At 39.5% G+C, this 23,138-nt stretch overlaps 2 protein-coding genes across 4 annotated transcripts; one reads left to right on the top strand and one right to left on the bottom strand.

Moving 5' to 3' along the window:
• Positions 1-82: 82 nt before the first annotated feature.
• On the bottom strand, positions 83-7,392 carry babam1 (BRISC and BRCA1 A complex member 1). 2 transcript variants are annotated; one of them, XM_077606931.1, is made up of 9 exons: positions 7,258-7,392; positions 6,058-6,491; positions 4,213-4,271; positions 4,019-4,139; positions 3,659-3,737; positions 2,632-2,656; positions 2,421-2,550; positions 2,075-2,161; positions 83-890 (listed from the first exon to the last, which is right to left on the bottom strand). In XM_077606931.1, the coding sequence occupies exons 2-9, from the start codon at positions 6,475-6,477 to the stop codon at positions 690-692; spliced, it is 1,122 nt and encodes a 373-aa protein (XP_077463057.1). In that variant the 5' UTR covers positions 6,478-6,491; positions 7,258-7,392; the 3' UTR covers positions 83-689. The 2 variants fall into 2 exon arrangements, with proteins under 2 accessions (XP_077463057.1, XP_077463058.1); XM_077606932.1 differs by having other exon boundaries at positions 6,058-6,488; positions 7,258-7,373.
• Positions 7,393-7,969: 577 nt separating this feature from the next.
• Positions 7,970-19,100, top strand: ushbp1 (Usher syndrome 1C binding protein 1). Of its 2 annotated transcripts, none has more exons than XM_077607276.1 (15): positions 7,970-8,072; positions 8,153-8,240; positions 9,576-9,778; positions 10,609-10,736; positions 11,633-11,796; positions 11,884-12,057; positions 12,137-12,381; positions 13,732-13,872; positions 14,407-14,495; positions 14,606-14,732; positions 14,800-15,037; positions 16,778-16,936; positions 17,752-17,831; positions 18,030-18,140; positions 18,242-19,100. In XM_077607276.1, the coding sequence occupies exons 2-15, from the start codon at positions 8,235-8,237 to the stop codon at positions 18,405-18,407; spliced, it is 2,031 nt and encodes a 676-aa protein (XP_077463402.1). In that variant the 5' UTR covers positions 7,970-8,072; positions 8,153-8,234; the 3' UTR covers positions 18,408-19,100. The 2 variants fall into 2 exon arrangements, with proteins under 2 accessions (XP_077463402.1, XP_077463403.1); XM_077607277.1 differs by having other exon boundaries at positions 7,998-8,072; positions 8,176-8,240.
• The last annotated feature ends 4,038 nt before the right edge of the window (positions 19,101-23,138 follow it).

The following is a 23,138-nucleotide window of genomic DNA, read 5'->3' as shown; positions in this document are numbered from 1 at the left end:
TATTTAAGAACTGGATCTTGACTTGGATGCACCTAAAGCGGCAAGTGTGTGTTTGTCATCGACAGACACACAATTAGGCAAATGACAAAAATCATTCCCTTTATTTAACTAGAATATATTGCAGCAAACCTGCAACTAAAGCTACCCATGAAATGCGTGTCAAACAAGTGGACATTTTACAGAAACTTTTCATTATTTGAAAATTCCTCTCGCCCCCATTTTATTCTTTTTTTGTCATTTGTTCTTAACATCCCTAATGTTTTTATTATACATGACTAATAACTTGAATTTTGAACTATACATTACATTCCAGGTCATCTTTCCTGTACCTGTTACACATGGGCATCCTGGGAAGTCAAATTGTTGTTGGCATTCATTTATAGTACTTTTTTTTTTAATATACAGTGCCTAGCAAAAGTATTTGGCGCCCTTGAACTTTTCAACCCTTCGCCAGATTTTAGGCTTCAAACAAAGATATAAAATTACTTTTTTCTGTCAAGAATCAACAAGTGGGACACAAAGTGGCGAAATGTTCAAGGGGGCCAAATACTTTCGCAAGGCACTGTACATCCACCTATTCTAACCTTGGGGCTCTAAAAGTGCAGAAAACTACCGTCCAGTTGCTGGTCTATTTATTTACAATGTGCATTTATTTCTCACAGTAAGGTCAAGTTAAGATATGTCCCCTCTTACACAGAGGCCTCAATGTCCTGCGACTCCTCTCCCTCCAAGAGGCTGTATGACAAATGACTCTGGAAAGGCCTTTGGAGAGGGTGAGCCAGAAGTTTGGCCATGCAGTTATGCAGCTCGATGGCGGGCCCACTCAAGGAAACTTCAAAGCGGTAGCACATATCCTTTGAATCAAGGTTACAGAAAGAGGCGTAGTTGTCCTGGGGACAGCGACAAATGGAAATTTGAGCAAATCTGACACTGAGCAAAAGGCAGACTAAATAAACCTTGGACTATTTGCCATATACTGTATAAATGCCAAACTCAAACTAGACAATGTTTTTTGGGCGTGCCTGGCGGTCACAGTGTCAAATTTAAAGACATGCTATCAAAGTCACTGTGGAGTTTTGGAAAAGACCAGACCTAGCCAGTCGATGAATACGTTTCACTATGGGAGGTGTCGGGACGATGTGTCTTGGTCAAACATCATGTAGTCCAGTGTTTCCCAACCTTTTTTGAGCTTTGGCACACTTTTTGCATTGAAAAAAATCTCAAGGGACACCACCATCTGAAAGTATTTTGATTTAAAACTACGTCGCCTATATTAACAATAGTGATTCTTATCTAATCGTCAGGAATCACGTAAAACACCAAAATTATTCCAAAATCTAAATTTTCACACTGACCTAATGTCACCAAAAGTTGATGTCTGCGGACCCTGAAAAACTTTCAGTTCGAGTGTTGCAAAAAAGGTAATGTCATGTTTTTAATCGCATAATTTTATGACTTTTTTCCAAATATTACTTAAATCTCCAAATATTACTTAAATCTCCCAATATTACGCAAAAAAAATGTTGTGCTCACAGACTTTACGTCGTCAAAAGTTGAGGCCCTAGAAAACAAACAACTTCGGTTCATATTAGAGAAAAATACGCAACAAAATGACTGTTTCATAATTTGAATCTCATAATAGTATAATCTATATATTTTGATTTTAACCTTGCAATAGTTCAATTTTAATCTCGTTATATTAATATTATTTTTTTTCTCTGAATATTACATTGTATGACCCTGCAATTTCCCACAGCACACCTGACCGTTGTTCACGGCGCAGCGGTTGGGAAACACTGGTGTAGTCTGAGCTAAACAAAAATTGCACCAATTTAACCCAAGTCTTCGATAGTCAGCCAAATCAGGGATTAGAGGACACATCTAACACACCCGTCAAAGTAAAATAAAAAAAGCTAAATTAACAAAAATGATATGTATAACTAAATATGTCCCAGGCCAAGCAAAGTTTGAAAAAAATCGGATTTGTTGTCCATTTTCATATGCCAAAAGAGATTCACATAGTCAGGCAAATCAACCTCTAGATGGGGGAGATGACATTTGAGTCTCCACTTACCCGCCAGTTTGTCTCCTCCCCATGATCTTCTGCACCATTGTGGAGGTAGACAACATCAAAGAAAAAATAGGGAGACTGCAGCATTTTCTGTAACCCAACAATAAGAAATATTTAGATTTCTATATTACAGAACTCCTCCCTTATAGGAAAAGAGACTATAAACTCTCTTCAGTTATATTATGACTCAAAAATACTCCAAAAGGAAGTTGGGCAGGAGACTTGCACGCTTCCTACTGAAGTCGTCATTTTTGTATACAATTCTGACCGCTACGCTAGCGCCACCTTATGCTAAAAGTGAAGCAAAGCAGCTACAGGGATAGAGGGTGAAAGTCTTGGCCCTACTCACACTGACAGCCTCAGATGGGTTGAGCTGTAGCTGTCCGGCATGGCGACCGTAAATTAGTACAGTCCGCACCACGTAAGGAGGTGGAATCGTCTGAATGTTCTCCATCGACGGCAGCTCTATCTTCTGACCTCTGTTTAATGGACGTGCCTACTTTAGTGGACTCATTTCCATGTCTAGAAACAAAATGAGGTTGCGCGCCAAGAGTACTTACATGACACTGAGAAGATCTTCCAGGTCTGTGGAGAAGAGTTAAGGCTACATCTAAATAAGATCAAAAAGCCCGAAAGACCCAAAAAGTGTGGGCGTTCTCTACCGGCTAACTCGACACCTACAGGCAACAATAAGTCCGCACAACAAAAAACTGTGCATTAAGGCAGTAGTTCCTAGCCTTTTTCTCACCGCAGACCGGTAAAGCTCTTCATAAAAAGAAAACAAGTCCCAACCATAATAGCAATTATTGATAATTACCATATTTATTCGAGTGTAACACGCAAAATTTTGCTTCAAAAATCTGAAGTTCGGGTGCGCGTTATACCTGAATCCCGGTGAAAGAGCCCTCGGCAGCCGTTATAAAGGGAAACGTACAATCTGTCTTTGTCCGCCAGATGTTGCGCGAGAGCCCGTTCTATTGGCCGATGCTCACAGTTAAAAAAAAGAACTCAAGAAGAATGGAATCAATTGTTTGGAGTCTGATGATGATGATGATGAATCAGACTTTGAAAAATATTAAATATTATGATGATGAATTAGACTATAAGGATGTAAAATTGTAAATTCCATTTGAGATTTGTTCTGCCGGGTTTCTTGTGAATAAATGTTTTGTCATGGCGATGTGTTCAGCATTTGCCAGTTACCAGTACCAGTGCAATCCTTGGTGTGAGCTGAGAAAAAGTGCAAAAATAAATTTATACCAATTTTTAGTAACAAATTATGGATTCGCATTATCCACGTGTGCGCGTTATACTCAAATAAATACGGTATTATAACAACTTTTCTCATTTCAAGTAGGAGAGCGAGATTTTCAACTCTGTGCGCAAGTACCATAGAAAATGAATTGAACGCGAGCGATGTTTCCTCCCGTGTGTCGAGACCAAAAGGGAGTAGACATTTTAGCTTAGTTTAGTCCTCACCAAAAAAAACAATAAAAAGAGCAAAGCCCATGAGCCCTCCAAGGCATTCTCATGACTCATTGTTCAATAGTCTTATTTTACATGAATCAACAGTGCTTGGAAGGATACTGAAAGTCTCACACACGTTGGTTTCCAAGTCATACAGACAGCTGCAGAGCTCCCTGGGGTCTGAAGTGAAGCCTGAAAGCTGAGACAAAGGCAACATTTTGAAAATCAGTGCATGTGCATACCAGATCACTTCTTATATAATAGTTTTTCTTGGAAAGCCATCAGTCATCAGACATAATTACAATATTTTCCTCACTGTAATGCACATCTTCAATAAATCACCTATCTTAAAATTTGTTTCATATAGTATAAGGTGCACTGGCTTATAAAATGCAGTATTAGCAGTGGTATGTGGTTGACTACATACTTCTATAAAAAGAAAAAAAAATAACTAGTCAACCAAAAGTGTCCCTTACTCACCCAAAGAGCGTCATCGTTGACCACCACCAGTGCAAACTCATGCCGTTTGTCTATCTTATGTTTGGTTCTTACAAACATCTCAATCATCTTCTGGGAAATGTTCAGAGCGTTTGTCTTAGAACTGAAGAGAAAGATACACGTAGATCAACATTTTTACCTGGCATGAGGAACATTTAAAACAAAGGAGGACATACCCATTGAACGACTCCAACTTTGGTAAACACATCTCTTCAGATAGGTCCAAACAGATGATCTATTGGGAGAAACAAAACATCCTTTTAATACTGTGAAGATTAAATCTGTTTGACAAACAATACGAGTGAGGCCACGTTCACAAATCATGTCTACAGTGGTACCTCGTGATACAACATGCTCGTCATACAACATGCTCGTGTTACGACGAAAATTTCGATCGAATAATTCGCTCGCGATACAATTAAAATTTCGAGGTGCGACGAAGCCAGGTGGCCATGACATGAGGCTGTTTATCATTGTAGCGCACTGTCTTTTTTTGCCGCATCTCTTTCGTGTATAACTACTATATCTACGAGGACTGAACGATTTATTCAGACTAGTTTCGACCAGGAAACACACAACGCGCGGGCAAAAAGAGGGCTTTCTGGGTAATGAAGTATACTCGTGCACACAACACCAATAGCCAATGGCACCCTTTCTCAGAATAAAACTTCATTACCCACAATCAATATGTGGGAAGCTCAGCTATTGCATTTCCTGTTATTCTTTCTAAGGAAAGGAGCTCCCACAATCGCTCATTTAAGCCTATTTCTCGTTGGCAAGTTGTCGTGCGTTATCCTATTGTGAGGACATTTGCGTGCATCATTTTCGGAATATTTTGAAGGAAATACAACAACAAACAGTCCATCGATAGCGAACGTGAGGGTGGAGACGTGGCAAACCGCTAACCCGGAAAATGAAGGTAACAAAAGATTACAACAAAATTAGAATTCAGTTGTGTAAAGTTACATTAAACGTATGTTTGAGTGTCTGTATATATTAATCCAAGTTAATTTAAATTTGTTTGTTCCGTTTACGAGTGCGTTGTCGTGGAAAAAAACGAACCCCACCCCCTCGCGCCCCCAAACGTCTCTGTCTCCCGTCGGCGAAATCTGCCCAATTTTAGTTAGATTAAACACATTGTATTACTATTAAACCACTAGTTATGTGGTACTTTGTTAATAGATGGCGAATTAGAAGAAATAAAACATTTTTTCCAATCCAATATCCTGTTTTTGGTGTTTTTTCAGAGGGCTGGAACGAATTAATTTGTTTTCCATTCATTTCAATGGAAAACGTCCGCTCGAGTTACGAGAATCTCGTCATACGAGCTCAGTTCAAGACAAAACTAGAATTCAGTTTTGTGTAAAGTTACATTAATCGTATGTTTGAGTGTGTCTGTATATATTTATCCAAGTTAATTTAAATTTATTTGTTCGTTTACGAGTGCCGTGGATAAAGTGCCCCCGAACAGCCCCCCCTCCGCCTCCGTGTGTCGTTGTCTCTCCCCTCCGCGAAATGCGTCTAATTTTACTTCTATTAAACACATTTTATTACTATTAAACCACTCGTTATTTATTCCTTTGTCAATATATGGCGAATTAGAAGAAATAAAACATTTTTTCCAATCCAATATCCAGTTTTTGGTGTTTTTTTCCAGAGGGTTGGAACGAATTAATTTGTTTTCAATTCATTTCAATGGGAAACGTTCGCTCGAGTTACAAAAAGCTCGACATACGATCTCAGTCTCGGAACGGATAACGAGGTTATCGTATGTCGAGGTACCACTGTATATATGTCTAGTGTGTGTTATTGTTTATCCTATACCTACACAAGGGACTAAAAATGGAAATTAGCCGGCGGCTCAAATCTTACATATTTAGGAAATGTGGTTTTTAATTATTATGACTAGTATCATGCTAATCATAAATATAGGGATTTATTGATTTATTTCTCTCAATTCTGCTGGAAAGTGACTGATATTTAATATTCCTGTAATTCTGCAACCCCATATCTGAGCCTACCACTTTTTCTGGACAGTTGACACGAGGAACTCGAACTTGGTATTCTGCTGGTGGAGGGACAGGTGCTGTCAGTGCAGATTGCTTTGGCGTGGGTTTAGGCCTCTCCTTGGAAGCAGTGGCCAGAGCAAGTTGTACACTTGAGGTGACAGTAGCTGGGGCAATGGGGGCGGCGGTCTGAGCCGCAGCTCCGGATATGGTCGTGGTTGTGGAAGACAGAGGGCTCTCAGTGGTTGAAGCTTCGCCCTCACCTTCGACCCGGTTACCCACAGCCGGTTGCGACAAACCGGGATTACTTCCGCCTCCAAGGCTACCCGTGCTGCTTCGACGGTCTTCTGCGCCTTCGGGATTGGAGCGGGTTCTCGGCCGCAGCTCCACCAGGCGCTCCTCACCGTCTGCTGGGCCAGGATCCAGCGTCTCCATGGATGCACAGGCTTCTGAGTTAAGAAAAAGAGTTTAGTGGGGGGGTATTAGAATCCCCCACATATTTTGTTGTTGTTGTTGTTGCAGATGACAACGCATCACCTGAGATTTATCGGGCAAACAAAGAACTAATACATTCCAATTTTCCTTATTTACATTTTGAAGAGATGTAACTACTGGTCACTAGTTCTAGTAGGTTTCCTCCTCAAATTAATGACACCTAATTAAGATATGTACAAATGGCATGTTAAGATTATTCTCAGTTGCATTTGATTATTCTCCTTATTATTGCTCATCATATGCACTGAATGAAACAGAAGAGAATTGCAAAAAAGTACTATTTGTGTTACCAAACAATACCTTATGTGAATGTTAGAGTGATGGGGCTTTAACACTAATTTTACAACATTCGGTCATCGATTCTAAGTTTTATATCATTAGATTTCTGAACCGCTGATCCTCACAAGGGTCGCAGGGTTTGTTTGTTATTTTATCAGAAAAGATTAAATACATCACAGTCAAGGCTTTTGTGAGTATGATGTTCATGTTATTCATGTTACTCAACTGTATAACAATGTGCGTTGTCCACAAATCTAGGCATATAAAAAGAAACATCGCTAAAACTGAGTAATCAAACAAATAACGCGTTGGGAAATGTTTGTTGACGGCGGAGTAGCAAAAGTGATAAGCAGTTAGCATTAGCAAGCTTTCATAGGAATTTTAAAGAGTACCCGGTTAAGTGAGGAGTTTGCAAGACACTTAATTAATACGGAGACCTACCTAATTACTGGCTTTTATTGATCTCAGATGCAAATATCTTCAAACTCTTTGAAAGTCGCCCGATGAGTCCATGAGCTGCGACCCTATGTTTTAAACTTCCGTGTAGGAAATGACAAGGAGTTACGTCGCTAAGCATTGTGGGTAATGGAGTTTAAAAGTGTAAACAGAGAAAAATGGCAGCAGTAACAAATTAATAACACTAAAAAAGTATTTATAAAAGTAATACAAGTATAATATAAAAGTAATTTTTACTTTTTTAACATATTAAAAAAATGTTTTAGTTAAAGTCTCTTCTTTATTCCCTCCCCCAAAAAAGAAAGAAATGATGCCTATTTAAATTTGGCTCTTTTATTTTGGGTCACCTTGTAGTATACATACTACACTAGATATACATCCTTTTTTTCAAGATTTTTTTTTGTATGTGTGGTTCTGTCATCTTACAAACAATTGATAAGCATACTTTTATTTATATATATATATATATATATATATATATATATATATATATATATATATATATATATATATATATATATATATATATATATATATATATATATATAAATAAAAGTAAGCTGATCAATTGTATGTAAGATGACAAAAACACACATACAATGTTAAAATCCAATTTAATGCGAGTATGGGCATTAGACCAAAGTAAATTGTCAAGGTTAATCCCTAACTTTTTCGCACCCAGCATTTACACCAGTGTAAAATTTCAAGGACAAAACAGGAAGGGACACGAAGGGACAGAAAGTGACGAGGAATGGGTGGGGATGACTTTCCACTTACATCATTCATCCGACTAAACACTGGTGGGTAGACATGAGGACCTGAGGAGAGTGGCTAACATTCTAATGGACATGAAGCACCAAAAACTTTAATCACAATGTAGTATTTTTTTCTGTTAATTCACAGAGGGAAGGGAGTATATTGCAGAAATTTCATCTCAGCTGTCAACTTCTTAATTGTCAAGTATGGAGGTAAGTCAGAGTAGAATGATTCCCTACTTAGTTTCAAGCTAGGTGTTTTAATACGTTGAAGAAACCTTGGAAATAATGACATCACAATACTTTTCAATGAAGCACTGAGCGAAAACACTGTTGAAATGACAAATGCATTGACAACCAAAATAAATACCAATGTAATCATGTCATGCATGAGCAGAAACTTTTATAAATGTGCATTCTCTTAATATTTATTTTTGCATGCTCTCTAATGCTAAACATATCAATCATATAGATGCTTTGTTAAATACATTCCATATATCCAGTGTGTATTTTCATGAAAACATGTCAGGTCTTGGAATTTCATCTCGTGGATGTTTGGAATAGTCGTGCAGAACAGGAATGTAACCTTATTGTTCTCTTTTTGGATGCGTTTTGATAGAGGAATTCAAGGATGTTTCCAAAACAAGTATAGTAGATCTGCTTTAACCTGGAGCTTCACTATTTTGGCTTTAAAATCTTCTTATAAGCAACAGTGTTGCTATAATACTGCACAGTTTGTACAATGTTGTTTGATGCACAAATATTTTTACATGCAGGAAGTTGGATCCAGGATGTTTTAGTTCCCCCCTTTCCGTTACTCAAAAACAATAGGTGCAAATAACACATCTGAGACATTTGAGAGCGCGGGAGATTTCACCTCTAAATATCTTTTAAAGACATGTACAGTAAATTGGTTCGACAAGTCACAACACACGGCGAAGAGTGGTTAATTTTGAGATTGTGACTTCAATACCTTATGGGTTCGACTTTACTGTGTGAAATTTGTATGTTCTCCCCATGCTTGTGCGGGTTTTCTCTGGGTTTCCTCTCACAGCCCCAAAACATGCAAGGTAGGCTGGTTGAACAGTCTAAATTGCTCCTAGGTAAGTCTCCACGTGCCCTGCGATTGGCCGGCCACCGATTCAGGACGCCGCCTGGTGCCCGTAGTTGGCTGGGATATGCTTCTGCACCCCTGCGCACCTTGTGATAGCTGCTAACTGGCTGATTGAACACTCTCCATTGTCCTTAGTTATGAGTGAGTGTAAGGTTTGTCTCATCTCACCCAATTCATAGTTTACTCTGCCTACTGCCTGTTTTTTTGGGCTCCGGCAACCCCCGGCTGACCCTTGTGAGGATAAGCAGCTCGGAAAATGAATGAAAAATCGCAACGCCCTTCATAAAATCAGGAACACACTTCTTTCAAACAACAATAGGGGATACTTTGCTTAACACTTTGGGTAGTCTTTCTTAGCACGTCATTTCTGTGTTTAATTTGAGTGGAGCATGTAAGTTAGTACTAAGTTAAAATGATAGCGCATGTTTTTGCAGGAGTTCAGCTTGGTCCGATGTGACAGCCTGGATAGAGGACCTTGCAGTGACAAGGAGCTGATGACCCCCTTGGACCACAGGCCTCTTTACCCACAAGTGGAGCCTTCGCCAGCTGAATTGGCTCAGTGTGAAGCTGAAGTGGGCACACTTCTCAGCATCATTGCTGAAGTCAGCAAAAAAATGGGCTCACTCAAGGCACCCAGGTAGTGTGAATAAGACACTGTTGTTTTGGAAACAAAAAAAATCAAATCAATTTGATTCGCACCCTGCGATTGGCTGGCCACCAATTCAGGGTGTCCCCCGCCTTGTGCCTGAAGGCAGCTGGCAAAGGCTTCAGCACCCCCCGCGACCATTGTGAGGATAAAGCAGTTCAGAAAATGAATGAATGAATTAATTTTGACAAGATGTAATAGTAGGTTAACCTTTCGTTCTTATTGCTGTGGACAGTTATTCAAAATTTGACTCGTAACAGGGCATATGGCTATTTATGTTTATGAAAAAAAAAAGAACAATAATTATTGTATATTACAAAAAAGCTATTATATATTTTTCAATGAATATTCGCTATTGTATTTGTCTTCCTATTTCCACACCATTATAAATACATTTAAAAATTAATAATGTGTTAATAAAAGCTAAATTACAGGAATTACATTTAATAAATCCAAAAATCAAATAAATCCAGATCCCTGATGGTGTAATAGATCACTCTCCTGAATTTGGTGCGGGCAGGCACGGCCTTGATTCCCATTGGTGGCTGTATGATTGTGAGGGCGAATGGTCATCTGTCTGTCTTGGACTGGCGACCATTAACTCATTGCATGCCATTGACAACAACAGACGTCCAATTCATTTAAATTTGGAGAGCTGACAGTAAATGCAGAAATTTTCCACCCAATACCACAACAGTAAACTACTGCTTAAAGAATACCTTTGTTTCAATGGACAAATCATAAAATTCATTGATTAATACAGTTGCTTGCTTCACAATAATCACTGTTGTCATAATCTCCTGCCACCTGCTCTTTTGCAGTGAAGCAGGTGATTTAAGACCACCCAGCCCTCTCTTTCCTGATCTGCTTTCGCACCGGCTAGTGAGAAGCAGCCCAGAAAAAAACAGTGCTACTGATGTTAACTATCGACTTTCACGGCTTTACCAAGGTTTTGCACTTTTTATCTGTCTTTACACCTTTTTTATTCCTATCTTTTTCTACTCATTGGTAGAAAAATACAGTTAAAAAGTACTGAAGCAGATTTTTGTCTTTATTATTCAATCAAAAACCCTCACTTCAATAAAAAAAGGATATATACATATGCAAGTCAAAGAAAAATGCGTTTGAATTCAATTAATATAGTTGAAATTCTAAATATTGATTTAAACAATAATCATTTATTTTTTTAAATATTTTCTTAAGTAATTGTTTTTTTGCATTTTGAAATAACATGTTTGATAGAATTAATTTTGGTTTGTGTTTGGGCCATATTTTGGTTCGTACATAAAGGTCAATATGGTAATTCAATCAAAAAATTGACTTGTATCAAAGAAAAATACTGTTGAATGAATTTTTTCAATTGTCACTCTTAGTTTAGCATTAAAACAGTTTTTCTTTGATTGACTTTTTTGTTATTCTTGTTATGTTTTTTTTTCATTAACAAGATATATTTTGATTGAAGCTACATTTTTGGTTTAATAATATTCATTCATCTCATTTTTCATGCCACTTATCCTCACGAGGGTAGCTTAGATGCTGGGGACTATTCCAAATGAATAATAAAGACACAAATCTACCTCAATTAAAAAAAAAAAAACAGATTTTGGAAATTTTTTAATCCCCTTTTCGACCTTCCGTATAAAAAATGAAAGTGGAAGTTATTGCATCCAACGTGCATCCTTTGATTTTTCTGAAAACTGCCTCTGGAGAAAAATGTTTGAACACCCCTGAGTTAAATAAATAGCACACCAAAATGTCTGGCAATCACAGAAACTGAAATTTTGATTGATTTACACAGACAAAAGCACGACTATATAAATTGCACCTCAACACACATCCCCCTAGGAGGCAGTAATCTCGTGTGGACGGAACTCAAGGGTGCGTTGACCGCCGTGGAGGACTCCATCCATTGCAGAAGGTCCTGGGCAGCACCCATTGCCTTCTCTGACCGAGAAAAACCCAAAGAGCATCTGAGAGCAGCCCAAGACAGCTGGGCCAAAGCTTCCAAAGTATTGAAACAGCAACCAATGAACATTTCAATGGTCCCATGTGATCGCACAATCTTGTAAGCCATTTGGGTCCTTTGGTTCATGCAGGTTTTGGAGGAGATGGAAAAGGAATTTGGGATTTCTTTTCCATCAGAAGCAGCGAAAGAAACATTTCAGGAGCTGGTCACGGGAAAGCATTTTGGCACTCCTCCCTTGCAGGCTCAACGGGGAGAACTCCAGAGAGCACACAGTGTTAGTCACGTGGAGGAGGACAAGAGCAAGGTTGCTGTTTGAGGAACTCGTTTGATAGGAGTTGGTCAAAGTTGCACTTTTCAAAAGTCCTACCCTTCTCTTTCAATAGGTGGGTCAGCACAGGGGATGGAGGTCTGCCGTTTGCTCTCCCTCAGCCAGATCTTCGAGCATCACTGGGCCTCTTAGTGCAGAAAGGGCCTGCTCTTCCTTTCCAAATTCTCCTTTACTTCTCAGAAGAGCTACAGGTGGATCATTATCGTCAGGAGGTGAGAGCTCCCCACTGAGCTTTGTCATGTTTGGAAGTCCTTGCCAAAGCCCTGTTAGCATGGAGACTGAGGTGGAACGGCTCAACAGGTCAGTAACAATGTCAATGTTGACAACCTCCAATTACTACTACTACTACTACTACTGCTACTATTACTTCTACTAGTTCTATGACTACTACTACTTCTACTACTAGTATGGCTACTACTACTACTTCCGCTACTACTACTACTACTACTACTACTACTACTACTACCACCGCTACTACTACTACTATTGACACTACTACTACTGATGCAGCTACTACTACCACCACCAATGCTAGTACTACTTTTATTGATACTGCTGATACTACGACGGCGACGACAACTACTACTACTATGACTACTACGACTGACAACTACTACTACTAAGACTATGAGTACTACTACTACCACTATGACTACTACTACGACTATGACTACTACTACGACTATGACTACTACTAGGACTATGACTACTACTAGGACTACTATTACTACGACTACTACTACTACGACTACTATTACTACGACTACGACTACAACTACTACGACCAAGACTAAATTACATGTTATAGGTGTTTTTTTTTTTTTTTTAAATTCTATTATTAGAGGTCTAAGAGATTTGCAATTTGCATATCGAAGTACTTTGAACAACCATCTTTCACATGAATTACAGTTATAGTAGGTGTTGTTGGTCCCTTTAAAGACAACAATCATGTCAATGATCTCTCCCAATAATGTGGAATCTGCTATATATGGAAGACTTTGCATCTGTAAATCTTTGTTTATATTTTGATTGGCTTTCGAGAAAATCAGATCTCATCAACATTGAGCTAAATTTACAAGAGGTACCTGGTGACCTCTGCCTTGCCAAATAGATATATTGACTAATTTCTGTCACTATTTTAATGAAAATGTCAGTCATATGGATCAAAGTAATGGTATGCATGGAACAGTCAATCAATTTGCAGTAATGGCTGAGTTGAGAGTCAGGATGTTTTATAACTAAATTTGGGAACGTGTTGGGAGAGTTAATGTAGTAAACCCAAATACCCAAAGAAAATAAGTCCAAGCTACAAGACCCCACCCCTCTTCAACTTGCACGTGGCCCTAAAAGAAATCTCTAAAATAAGGTCATTTAAACAGAATATTTTTCTTTTCAAAACAACCAGTTTTTCCCACCTTGTAAAACCATTCAAATCCTGATTTCTCACAACGTAAGTAGCAGAAATTACATATGTACCCATTTTCAAATGCAAGGCGCAAAAGCCTAAGCACATCAGAAAAAAAACATACTCATGTAAAGACTATATACACCTGCGGCATTTACAGCAATGATATCTTTCTATATCTTGTAATTTCTCAATACACCTGGTGCACCATAAAAGTAGCCAATCATCCCTCTGGTGTTTTACAGACAAATTGAGGGTCTGAAGGCCAGGAATGAACACCTGACTGTTGCTTTGGAACGAAAGACGATCGAGTGCGAGCAGATCAGCGTGACGCTAAAGCGGCTGGAGGCTGACTGCTCTGCCATGCACCTGGCGCTCAGATACTGGTATACAAATAAAACACGCTTGGAACATAATATATGACACACAGGTGTCAGACTTGGGTTGGTTCGCGGGCCGCTTTAACGTCAACTTGATTTCACGTGGGCCGGACCATTTTAGAAATAATATTTAGATTTTTTTTTATAAATGGATTAAAAGAACTGGATTAAAAGCCCTGAATATTCAGTTTTTATAGATCTAAAACAATGTTTATTTTAGCTTTTTTTAAATATTTTTAGAGTTTACAAAATGATTTTTGAACTAAAAACACAGAAAAAATTGATTACAAAATTACAATTATTGATTTAAAAGGGGGAAAATCAGGAAATTTAATATACATCTATACTCTTCATTTTAATTTTATCCTAAAACAGAAAGTCGGCACTCATGATTTACTTTCCCGGGCCACACAAAATGATGCGGCGGGCCAGATTTGGCCCCCGGGCCGCCACTTTGACACATTTGATATAACATAACCCTTTTCCTGTGCCCAACACAAAATCATGTCACATTGTGCTTTGTTTTGTTCTTTTCACCAGTGATGAGTGCGAAGGAGCCTACAGTGAACTTTTGTCTCTTTATGACACTCAGAGTCAAGAAAGCCTTCTTCTGCAGACCGCCAGAGCAGGTTTTCGAACGAAGATTTTAAGTGTTTACTATCCATGTATAAGCAATGGGTGTGTGCTTTCTGTCTATAAACAACAACTGTTGTTTTTTGTTGTTTTTTGTCCTTGGCAGGCGTAGATGACTCGCAACAATTTGGAAATCCATCACCCCAGCATAGGGAAATGGTTAGCGAAGAGTTGTCGACCTCTTTCACAAGAGGAGACGGGACCGGAGAGGTGGAAATGCATACAACACGGAGGTGATGTTTTCAAAGAATCCATAGCACGTCAAGGTAATAATAAAAGCAATGGCATTTGTAACTGCAGAACCCCTGAACTGACTGATCGAGAGGTCGCGCTCCGTCAGTTAATTGAGAGGCTGAAAGTTGACCGGACAGCCATCGGCCTTGCGAGGCCACGTCCACATCAAGCAGAAGTCAAAATTACCCTGGATGCCGTTTACCCTGCTGGGCTGAGAGTGGGACACTTATCAAAAGAGAGCAGCAAGCCTGCTGAAAGAAAGCGAGATAAGAATTATCTGTTCCATGAGCTGATCACAGCCAGGGTAAGAGCGTCCACTTCAGGGACATCCGCAATCATGGCAAAAACAAAGTTTTGCTTGCAAACACATCTAGATTGACCTATTTTTGTTAGCAAAACAAATAAAATGCCATTTATTTCCTAGATTACGGAGGTGTATATGCAGTTGGATGACATTTTACCTCCCAACCAATTCATTTTTCAATAATCCATGTGCAAGACACTACAACATGTAGTTCATAAGAGTACGTTACATCTTTTATATTAAATAAATAAGAATGATTGAAAATATTTTGGGCCACCTGGTGAATGAGTGGTTAGGGTGTCGGCCTCGCTGTACTGGGGTCAAGGGTTTGATGCCAGGTGGGTTTGCATGTTCTCCCTGGGCTTGCATTGGTTTTCTCTGGGTACTCCGGGTTTCTCCCACATCCCAAAAACTTGCAGATAAGGCTGGTTAAACACTACATTGCCCCTAGGTATGAGTGTGATCATGAATAGTTGTCCATCTCTATATGCCCTGTGATTGGCTGGCCACTGATTGAGGGTGCCTGGTGCCCATAGTTAGCTAGGATAGGCTCCAGCACCCCTGTGACCCTTGTGAGGATAAGTGTTTTGGAAAATGAATGAGTAAATGAATGAAAATATTTTCAAAAATACCAAATCTGTATAGAGTCAAAAGCTTGAAAACAATTTCCCTGTGCAGTAAAATGTATATAAAAAAAATAAAACAGTTTGTGTAAAAAAAAATTGAATATATTTGAAGATACGTTTAAAAACTAACTTAGAAGTGGTGAACCGCCAGAACCAGCAAAGCCTTCTCTTCTAACCTAACATAACCAGTAACCATGATCATATTTGTTATAAATATAAAAAAATACATTTCATAAAAAAAACTTAATTATATATGGTTGAACACTCTACATTCTCCGTCAGTGTGAATTAAGGTCATTTGGTTCAATATTCTACAGGTAAAATGATACTTATTAAAACAAAGTTAATTCAGAAGATTAGTTCATTTATTTAGTTCCCTACAGAGTTAGCTGATTAAAAGCCACCAGAATGTGTAGTTACCTGTCTTTGGCAATTACAGGACAATTTGGAACAGGGGTGGGCAAACTAGTCCTCAAGGGCCGCTGTGGGTGCGGGTTTTTGTTCCAACCAATCCAGCACAGACAGTTAGAAGCACCTGACTGCAATCCAGATTTGTGGAAAGTTTTCCTCTTTAAACTTTTGCTTTTACTTTTCCAAGTTACTGGAACGAAAGCTCGCACCCACTGCAGGCCTTTTGTGGAATAGTTTTCCAACCCCTGATTTAGAACCTGTTCTAACCATTCATCTGCCAGGCCGCCCACTCAAAATAATCTATATGCGAAATATTAAAACATATAGCTCATAAGAGTAAATTTACTTGTCCTTGGACCAAATTTCCAACATACCAAATGAGTCAAGACTAATTATGAAGATACCGAATAATCCAGGAGTACAAAAATGGGCAACGGTTTTCTTGTTTCTAAAAAGCCTTTTTAGTATCAATTCAAACAAATGTGATGGTGGAGTTGGAAATATTTATTTGGGATGGTATTGATTTCATATTTTTATGGTTTTTAGGCCATTTGTTAACCAGTTGCTCATAAATATAAACTCATTCTTCCTCTGGCCAAAGTGCACCTTCCCACTACGTTTGATGAACGAGTCACCGTCTTTGAATAAAACCGGAAAGACAGTTGTTGATTATCATGTGAATGTATTTTGTTGCTTAATCCAGGAGGAAATGTCAGATCTGCGTGCTCTTATTCGTCTGAAGGAGAAAGAGCTGAGATGTCTGGAATGGAGTGTGGCGACCCAAAAATCCCAAGAAGGTTCCGGAGCATGCATTTCCGAAAACCTCCAAGAAGAGCCAGGAGAGCGCAAGACTGAACAACAGGTAGACAGTACAAACAATGGCACAATTTGGCTTTACTTTTTCCAAGTTACACAAAGTCAAGGTGAAATGTACAAGAGGGAGCAGGACATTAGTCTTCGGTGACAGACCCGATTCAAATCTGGCTGTCCCACATGGGAAATTATACATTCAGCGAGTAAAGCAGAGAATCCCTTCAGGCTGAGGAGGATATTTTGGTTAAACAAGGTCTTTAGATTAGTGCTGCTCTTCACACCTCTGCCACGGTCAAAGGACAAGGACATAACACAACATATCTTCGTGCAGTTCACTCTTGTTACAACACGGTTTCAAATAGCGTATCAGTTGGTCATTAAACGCACAAAAAATGCTCATTTATTTATATTATCCGTGACCGGACGTTTCGTCGAAAGACGTTTGGTCCCCGGACGTTTGGTCGACCGGATGTTTAGTCGAACGGACGTTTGGTCGAACAGACGTTTGGTCGAACGGACGTTTGGTCGCCGGGTTCGCTCGCTGTCAAATTATGACAGAGAGTTTACTGTTGATATTTTGATATTTGATATTTAGATATTAAACTCACTCTCTCTCTCATGATTATAATTTTGAGAGCTGGTTTCAACAGTAACAACCCAGCGACCAAACGTCCGTTCGACCAAACGTCCGATCGACCAAACGTCCGGTCGACCAAACGTCCGGTCGACCAAACGTCCGGTCGACCGAACGTCCGTTCGACCAAACGTCCGTTCGACCAAACGTCCGTTTGACCAAACGTCCGAGTACCAGATTATCTGTGCAATGTTGTTCACCGAGACTGTGTATTTTCCTCGATGTTTCAGAGTAAATTGTGCAGTGATGGCGACGTGATCGGGCTGAGGACGAGGCCTATTTTGAAAGAGCTGCAGGCGCTTCTTCATAGGTGAGGTGTTTAGTAATAAGCATACGGTTTCAAATTGATGTTCTGTCCCCTTTCCTAGTAGTTGTCATAAGCAAGCTTTGACTCTTGTTCACTAGCTTAGAGGGAAAAAATGCGGTCCAAGCCATAAGTCCCGTTGAAGATGACTTGATTTGCCTCAGAAATGAACATTCTGCAATTCATCTCCTCTTTTGCTTTAAGGGAACAAGTCCTAAAGAAGAGACTGTCTTTAGTTTATGAGTCAATGAATGCAACGTTTACAGACAGCAAGGACAGTGACGAGCATGTTGCTTGGATCGCACAGGCTCAAAGGTATAAAATCTACCTTGTCGTGTCATTCCTCTCATTGTTGCAAACGGTACAGAAATGATGTGCGAGTGAAACCGAGTCGTGTTGCAATGTCTGCATTTCAGTAAGGCCTTGAGCTCCTACAGACACATTCGAAGAAAATACAGAGAGCAGGTGTGGAAGCTGGAGCAGAAACTGGCTGCCATGATGGAGAGTCAGCAAATCCAGAGAGAAACATCAAGGGCGACAGGGGAAGATTCCGATTGGAAGAGGGAAGAGACTATTCTGTGATGTTATTATACTTCACAGAGTCAACTCATCTAACACCTTAAAATGGTTGCTTTGAAATAGTGACTGTCAACAATTTAAAATGATGCACTAATGTAATTTTGAAAACGAATTTATCTGATTTTTTAACCATTTCATCATTATTCCACCTAAAACTATGCACTGGGGATTGCCCGCTTTTTTCCACCAATTCTGGTTGTGATGTCACAACCAGAATTGGTGTTAATATAAGTTCACTCACTGGGTGTAAAATCATCTTCTCTTTGAAGTGGGAGGAGCCAAGGCATCTTGGAAAGGAGAGTAATTAATATTTTATTTCGATATTAGGTCCTTTTTTACTTTTCTGATGTATTTGTGTTTATACTTTGGTCTGCTATAATTTTAAAGTCACTTGCTGTGGTATTTCATAGCACCATTAAGCTGTTGGGATTGCTTCTTTAAAAACAAAAATATTAGAAATGACCTATTACATAATATAGTATGCACAAGACCAGTGTAAAGTATATGTTTGAGGAAAATAGTGGGCAAGTGGTTTGGTAGCAGTTGCCCATTCTTGTTTGAATGTGAATACAAATGCAAAGCACTTTGTGACGCCTCCTCTGGGAAAGGCGCGAAGTAAAAATGTTTTGTATGCATGACTATAAGACGTAACCTCCAAAAAAGAAAATTTGGATAATAAACTTAACCAACGACCAATCATATAAGAGTATTTATTAAAGCAGACTTTTGTACCATTCCAGCCAAGGGGCAACAATACAGCACAGAAGTAGAAGTCCCAATATTTTTCTTTGTCATTTATACCGACATACTATGTTTTGAAGTTCCTCTTATTTATCAGCAATATCTAATTTCCATGAGCAGACGTTTTTTTTCCTCCAATGATAGTTCTCCGATATTAGTCTTCCCCACATTCAATATCCCGAGTCATCTCTCGTTCATCTCATCCCCTCCGGCTGACCCAGAGCCCTGCCCCACCCAAACAGGTCAAATTCAGCTGTGAATGGCGGTCAGGAGGTTAAGGCAAAGGTTGGGTGTCACGCCCACAGGGTCAGGGTGATGCCTGGCTGTTGTGTAGGGCTGTGAATTGAGGCTTGACAGTGGCAGACGAGTCGGCCGCTCCCTGGCGCCCTGACTCTTGGCCGGGGCGCCGTTTCCTGAGCAAATGTCGCCGCAAAGGCCACGTCCTTCCCGCTCCCCCATTGCATCCAGGTCATAGCCACTATTGTTGCAATTGCTACCATTAGAGCAGATGATACAATTATCTTTCCTCTTTGTGTGCCCGCTCTTTAGATTCTATGTATAATGTTTGAGTGAGTCAAAGGTTCTTTTTTTTTAAGATTACACCATGGTCACAACCTCTGCTCAACTCTTGTTGTATCAAACAGACAATGTCGTGTGGAAACATGCTGTTGACCTTTAAGCAAGAGCGAATGGTAAGTGCAGATTTAATGATGTCACACTAACTCATTCTTTTGACGTTACTCTGGATTACCATCTGGATAAATGAGGACTGATTAGCATCATTGTACCTGTAGACTTCACCTGTGTGGAGTCTGCATGTTCTCCCCAAGCCTATGTGGGTTTTCTCAGGGTACTCTGGTTTCCTCCCACATTCCAAAAATATGCATAGTAGGCTGATTGGACACTCTAAATTGCCCCTAGGTAGGAGAGTGAGCGTGAATGGTTGTTTGTCTCCTTGTGCCCTGCGATTGGCGGTACACGGTCGATTGGTCGCCGGTCTTTTGGTCGCCCGGAAGGTAAGTGATAATTACCATTTAAATCGTTGCTCAAATTCCGTAAATACAAACTGCGAATTACTATTTAGTCATACTTAATGCCCTATTAATAGTAATAATAATCGGACATAGGCCCTGTCGTCATTATCAACAACAAAAAAGCCTACTTGTCATCACACCCAGAAACTGCGTGTGACGAAATTGGTGGTGCTTCTCCGTAAGCTGCGTTTACTCGGCAAAAGACCTAAATAACTGATAGTTACGGAATCTTGTAATTTGTAATTTAATAATTAATTATTAGGCTACAGAAAAGCTCCAAATTTCCCGTACTATTATTGTTTTTTGTTGGAGAACTTGTTAAGACCCTGACTGACGTCCCTTCCTAAGGGGACAACTCATGTACATACAAACTCATACACTCACACGTCGGCTCAGTGAAACTGCTCAGAGCCATTGTTGGCTTTTATTGATGCGTAAACCGTGTTGTTTTACCTTGTTTTGTCACCGGTCTTTTGGTCGTCGGTCTTTTGGTCGCCGGTCTTTTGGTCGCCGGTCTTTTGGTCGCCGGTCTTTTGGTCGCCGGTCTTTTGGTCGCCCGTTGTTGCGGTCGGGGTGACCAAAAGACCGCGACCAATCGACCGCACACGCGATCGGCTGGCCACAAATTCAGGGTGTCCCCCGCCTTTGGCCCGAAGTCAGCTGGGATAGGCTCCAGCACCCCCCACACCCCTAGTGAGGATAAGCGGTTGGGAAAAGTATGAATCGTTAAAGATGTAGGTATACATAATATCACTGTCAAGAGCAGCAGCTGATGAAATGAGCTAACGAGGTTACTTGTGGCTGCTAGATTACGGCACTAAGGTGTTTAACGAAGAAAGATCGTAAGGGGCGGGGTTTTCTCCTAATCACGTTAGAGCATTTGAGTCATCTTTACTGAGCAGATTAGGTTGATAGTCTTAAGAACCCTTATTTGACCTTTAGCTCATGTCTGGGGCATACTATCAGAGCAGATTGGGCAAAGATTTACAAAAGCGAGAGGTCAGAAGCTTGACAAAATGTTGTGGCTGCAATGAGTGTTATGCTAATACGCAGGCTGTAAAGCCCTTACATGGAGACAGTCGTCCAACTGGATTATACACTGAGAACATATTGACAGCCTGACAGCAGTAATCATTTTGGATTCAAGAGTTAAACATTAAATAAAAGCTGGTTGGCCTTAATTCTCCTAAAAAAATGATTTGGATGCCCATTGTCCCAGCATAATCTGCAATAGTAATGGGAATTTTGGTTAACATCTTCTGAAGGTTAAAATCTAATAATAGGTTTTTTTTTGGTTATTATTTAGTTCTTATTTGGGTGTGAAACTATGAGATGTAAAATTTAACTTGTCCTCCACGCATCAAATTTTTGGAGTACTGAATGTAAATCTGGCTATTAAATTTTTGTCTTTCGAGATCTGTCAGCGATATTAATTAACTGATTTACAAGAAACAAAAGATTGGAATATTTCTATTTTTTGGAGGAATGATGGAAAGCATTCATATATCATATTATAGACGGCAAATATTCATCTACAATATAATATAGTCTGCAATATTGTTTTATGCTTTTGTTGACATTTCTGAGCTTGCACTATTTTACTTTTACTGAACTGCAGAAGTTTAATAAGTACTTTTACTTTATATACAAGCACTTACACTGATGTTGCGCCGATACCATTTTTGGCTCCTGATACCGACGCCCAGCTGTGTGGTATTGGCCAATGCCACTAATATAAAGATATTTTCTAGTAATAAATGCCTGCATGCTCACTTGAATGTAAAGCAATTGCTACCACGGCTTGATCAGACCTCGGTTAACACATTGCCTGCTATTTACGGCGCAAGACATCCAATTAATTTGAAGTGGGAGGGTTTGCAGTGAATACTCATTCGGTGCCACCCTCCCACTTCAAATGAATTAGATGTCTACTACTGTTGAACTCATTAAAATTCCCATCAGAAAAATGATTTGATGCCAATTGATTGGACATCTATCATTATCTTGGTTTTTTTTCAAACGGTGGTGTGCATAAATCTTGGGTAGGGAGACCACCAATTAGAAACTACAATTGGAATCTCAAAAATTACAGTACATATTACACAGCATCGGCACATTGTTCGATACCTGTGATGTCATGTTACTCCAGTAACAGTCTAATACCAATACTAATAGCCATGCTGGAAATCAGTACAATACTGGTATTTACATGATGCATTTGGATAATAAAACCTTTAAAAAAAAGAATATGATACGTATATCAAGTATTTGATTGTTTTCTTTTGTATATAGTTGATTGTTCATATAACTACAATGTGGTATCGTAATGAATAAAAGGTGGATTAGGTTGAGTGAGTACTTTTGTTGTCAACAGATGTGCATGAATATGAAAGTTTGTTTGCCTATGGACAAAATTCAACTAGGCTAAGGTCCATCTCAAACCAAAGCACCACTAAAAAACGTGTACGTTAGAGAAAATAGAGGAAAATTAATGAACTTTTACGTTCCATGATTTAATATTTTTAACGTAATCTAAAAGAGCACATTTTTGTGTGTGCGATTGTTCATTAAATGTGCACAAGACCAAATACAGTGGATCTGACATGAAGACAACAAAAGTTGTTAAATCTACAACAAGGACAGCAAATTCCGCCAACCCTCAACAATGACTTTGTTGACAATGGTCTTGAAGCAGTTGATTTGAATGACAACGACACACACCAAATGGGAACTTTCCCACCACTTGCAGCGGATTCTAAGTGTGGAGCAGGCGCACTATTGATTGGACGCTGTGTGGTGCTCAGTGCTCACCCAAGCAGATGTTTTTCTTTGGCAGGTTCCTTTGCCCTGTTTATTCTCAATTGCTCTATCATTGGCTCCAGGTCAAAGGCCTCTGTGTGGAGGGTGTTACGAGGGAATGAGAGAGGATGATGTAAAACAGAGAGAGAGAGAGTAAAAG

Source organism: Stigmatopora argus, chromosome 8, assembly GCF_051989625.1.
Source record: "Stigmatopora argus isolate UIUO_Sarg chromosome 8, RoL_Sarg_1.0, whole genome shotgun sequence".
Lineage (NCBI taxonomy): Eukaryota > Metazoa > Chordata > Actinopteri > Syngnathiformes > Syngnathidae > Stigmatopora > Stigmatopora argus.
This window is presented reverse-complemented; position numbering and strand designations above follow the sequence as displayed.

What these genes read in the sequence shown, in the direction of transcription:
- babam1 (XM_077606931.1), bottom strand. Translation starts at nt 6,477, where the DNA reads ATGGAGACGCTGGATCCTGGCCCAGCAGACGGTGAGGAGCGCCTGGTG. An exon ending in TCAACTGTCCAGAAAAAGTG is followed by an intron (nt 4,272 to 6,057) that starts GTAGGCTCAGAT and finishes TTCTCCCAATAG; the next exon opens with ATCATCTGTTTGGACCTATC. An exon ending in GGGAGGAGACAAACTGGCGG is followed by an intron (nt 891 to 2,074) that starts GTAAGTGGAGAC and finishes CGCTGTCCCCAG; the next exon opens with GACAACTACGCCTCTTTCTG.
- ushbp1 (XM_077607276.1), top strand. An exon ending in GAGGTGGAACGGCTCAACAG is followed by an intron (nt 12,382 to 13,731) that starts GTCAGTAACAAT and finishes GGTGTTTTACAG; the next exon opens with ACAAATTGAGGGTCTGAAGG. An exon ending in AGCGCAAGACTGAACAACAG is followed by an intron (nt 16,937 to 17,751) that starts GTAGACAGTACA and finishes TCGATGTTTCAG; the next exon opens with AGTAAATTGTGCAGTGATGG.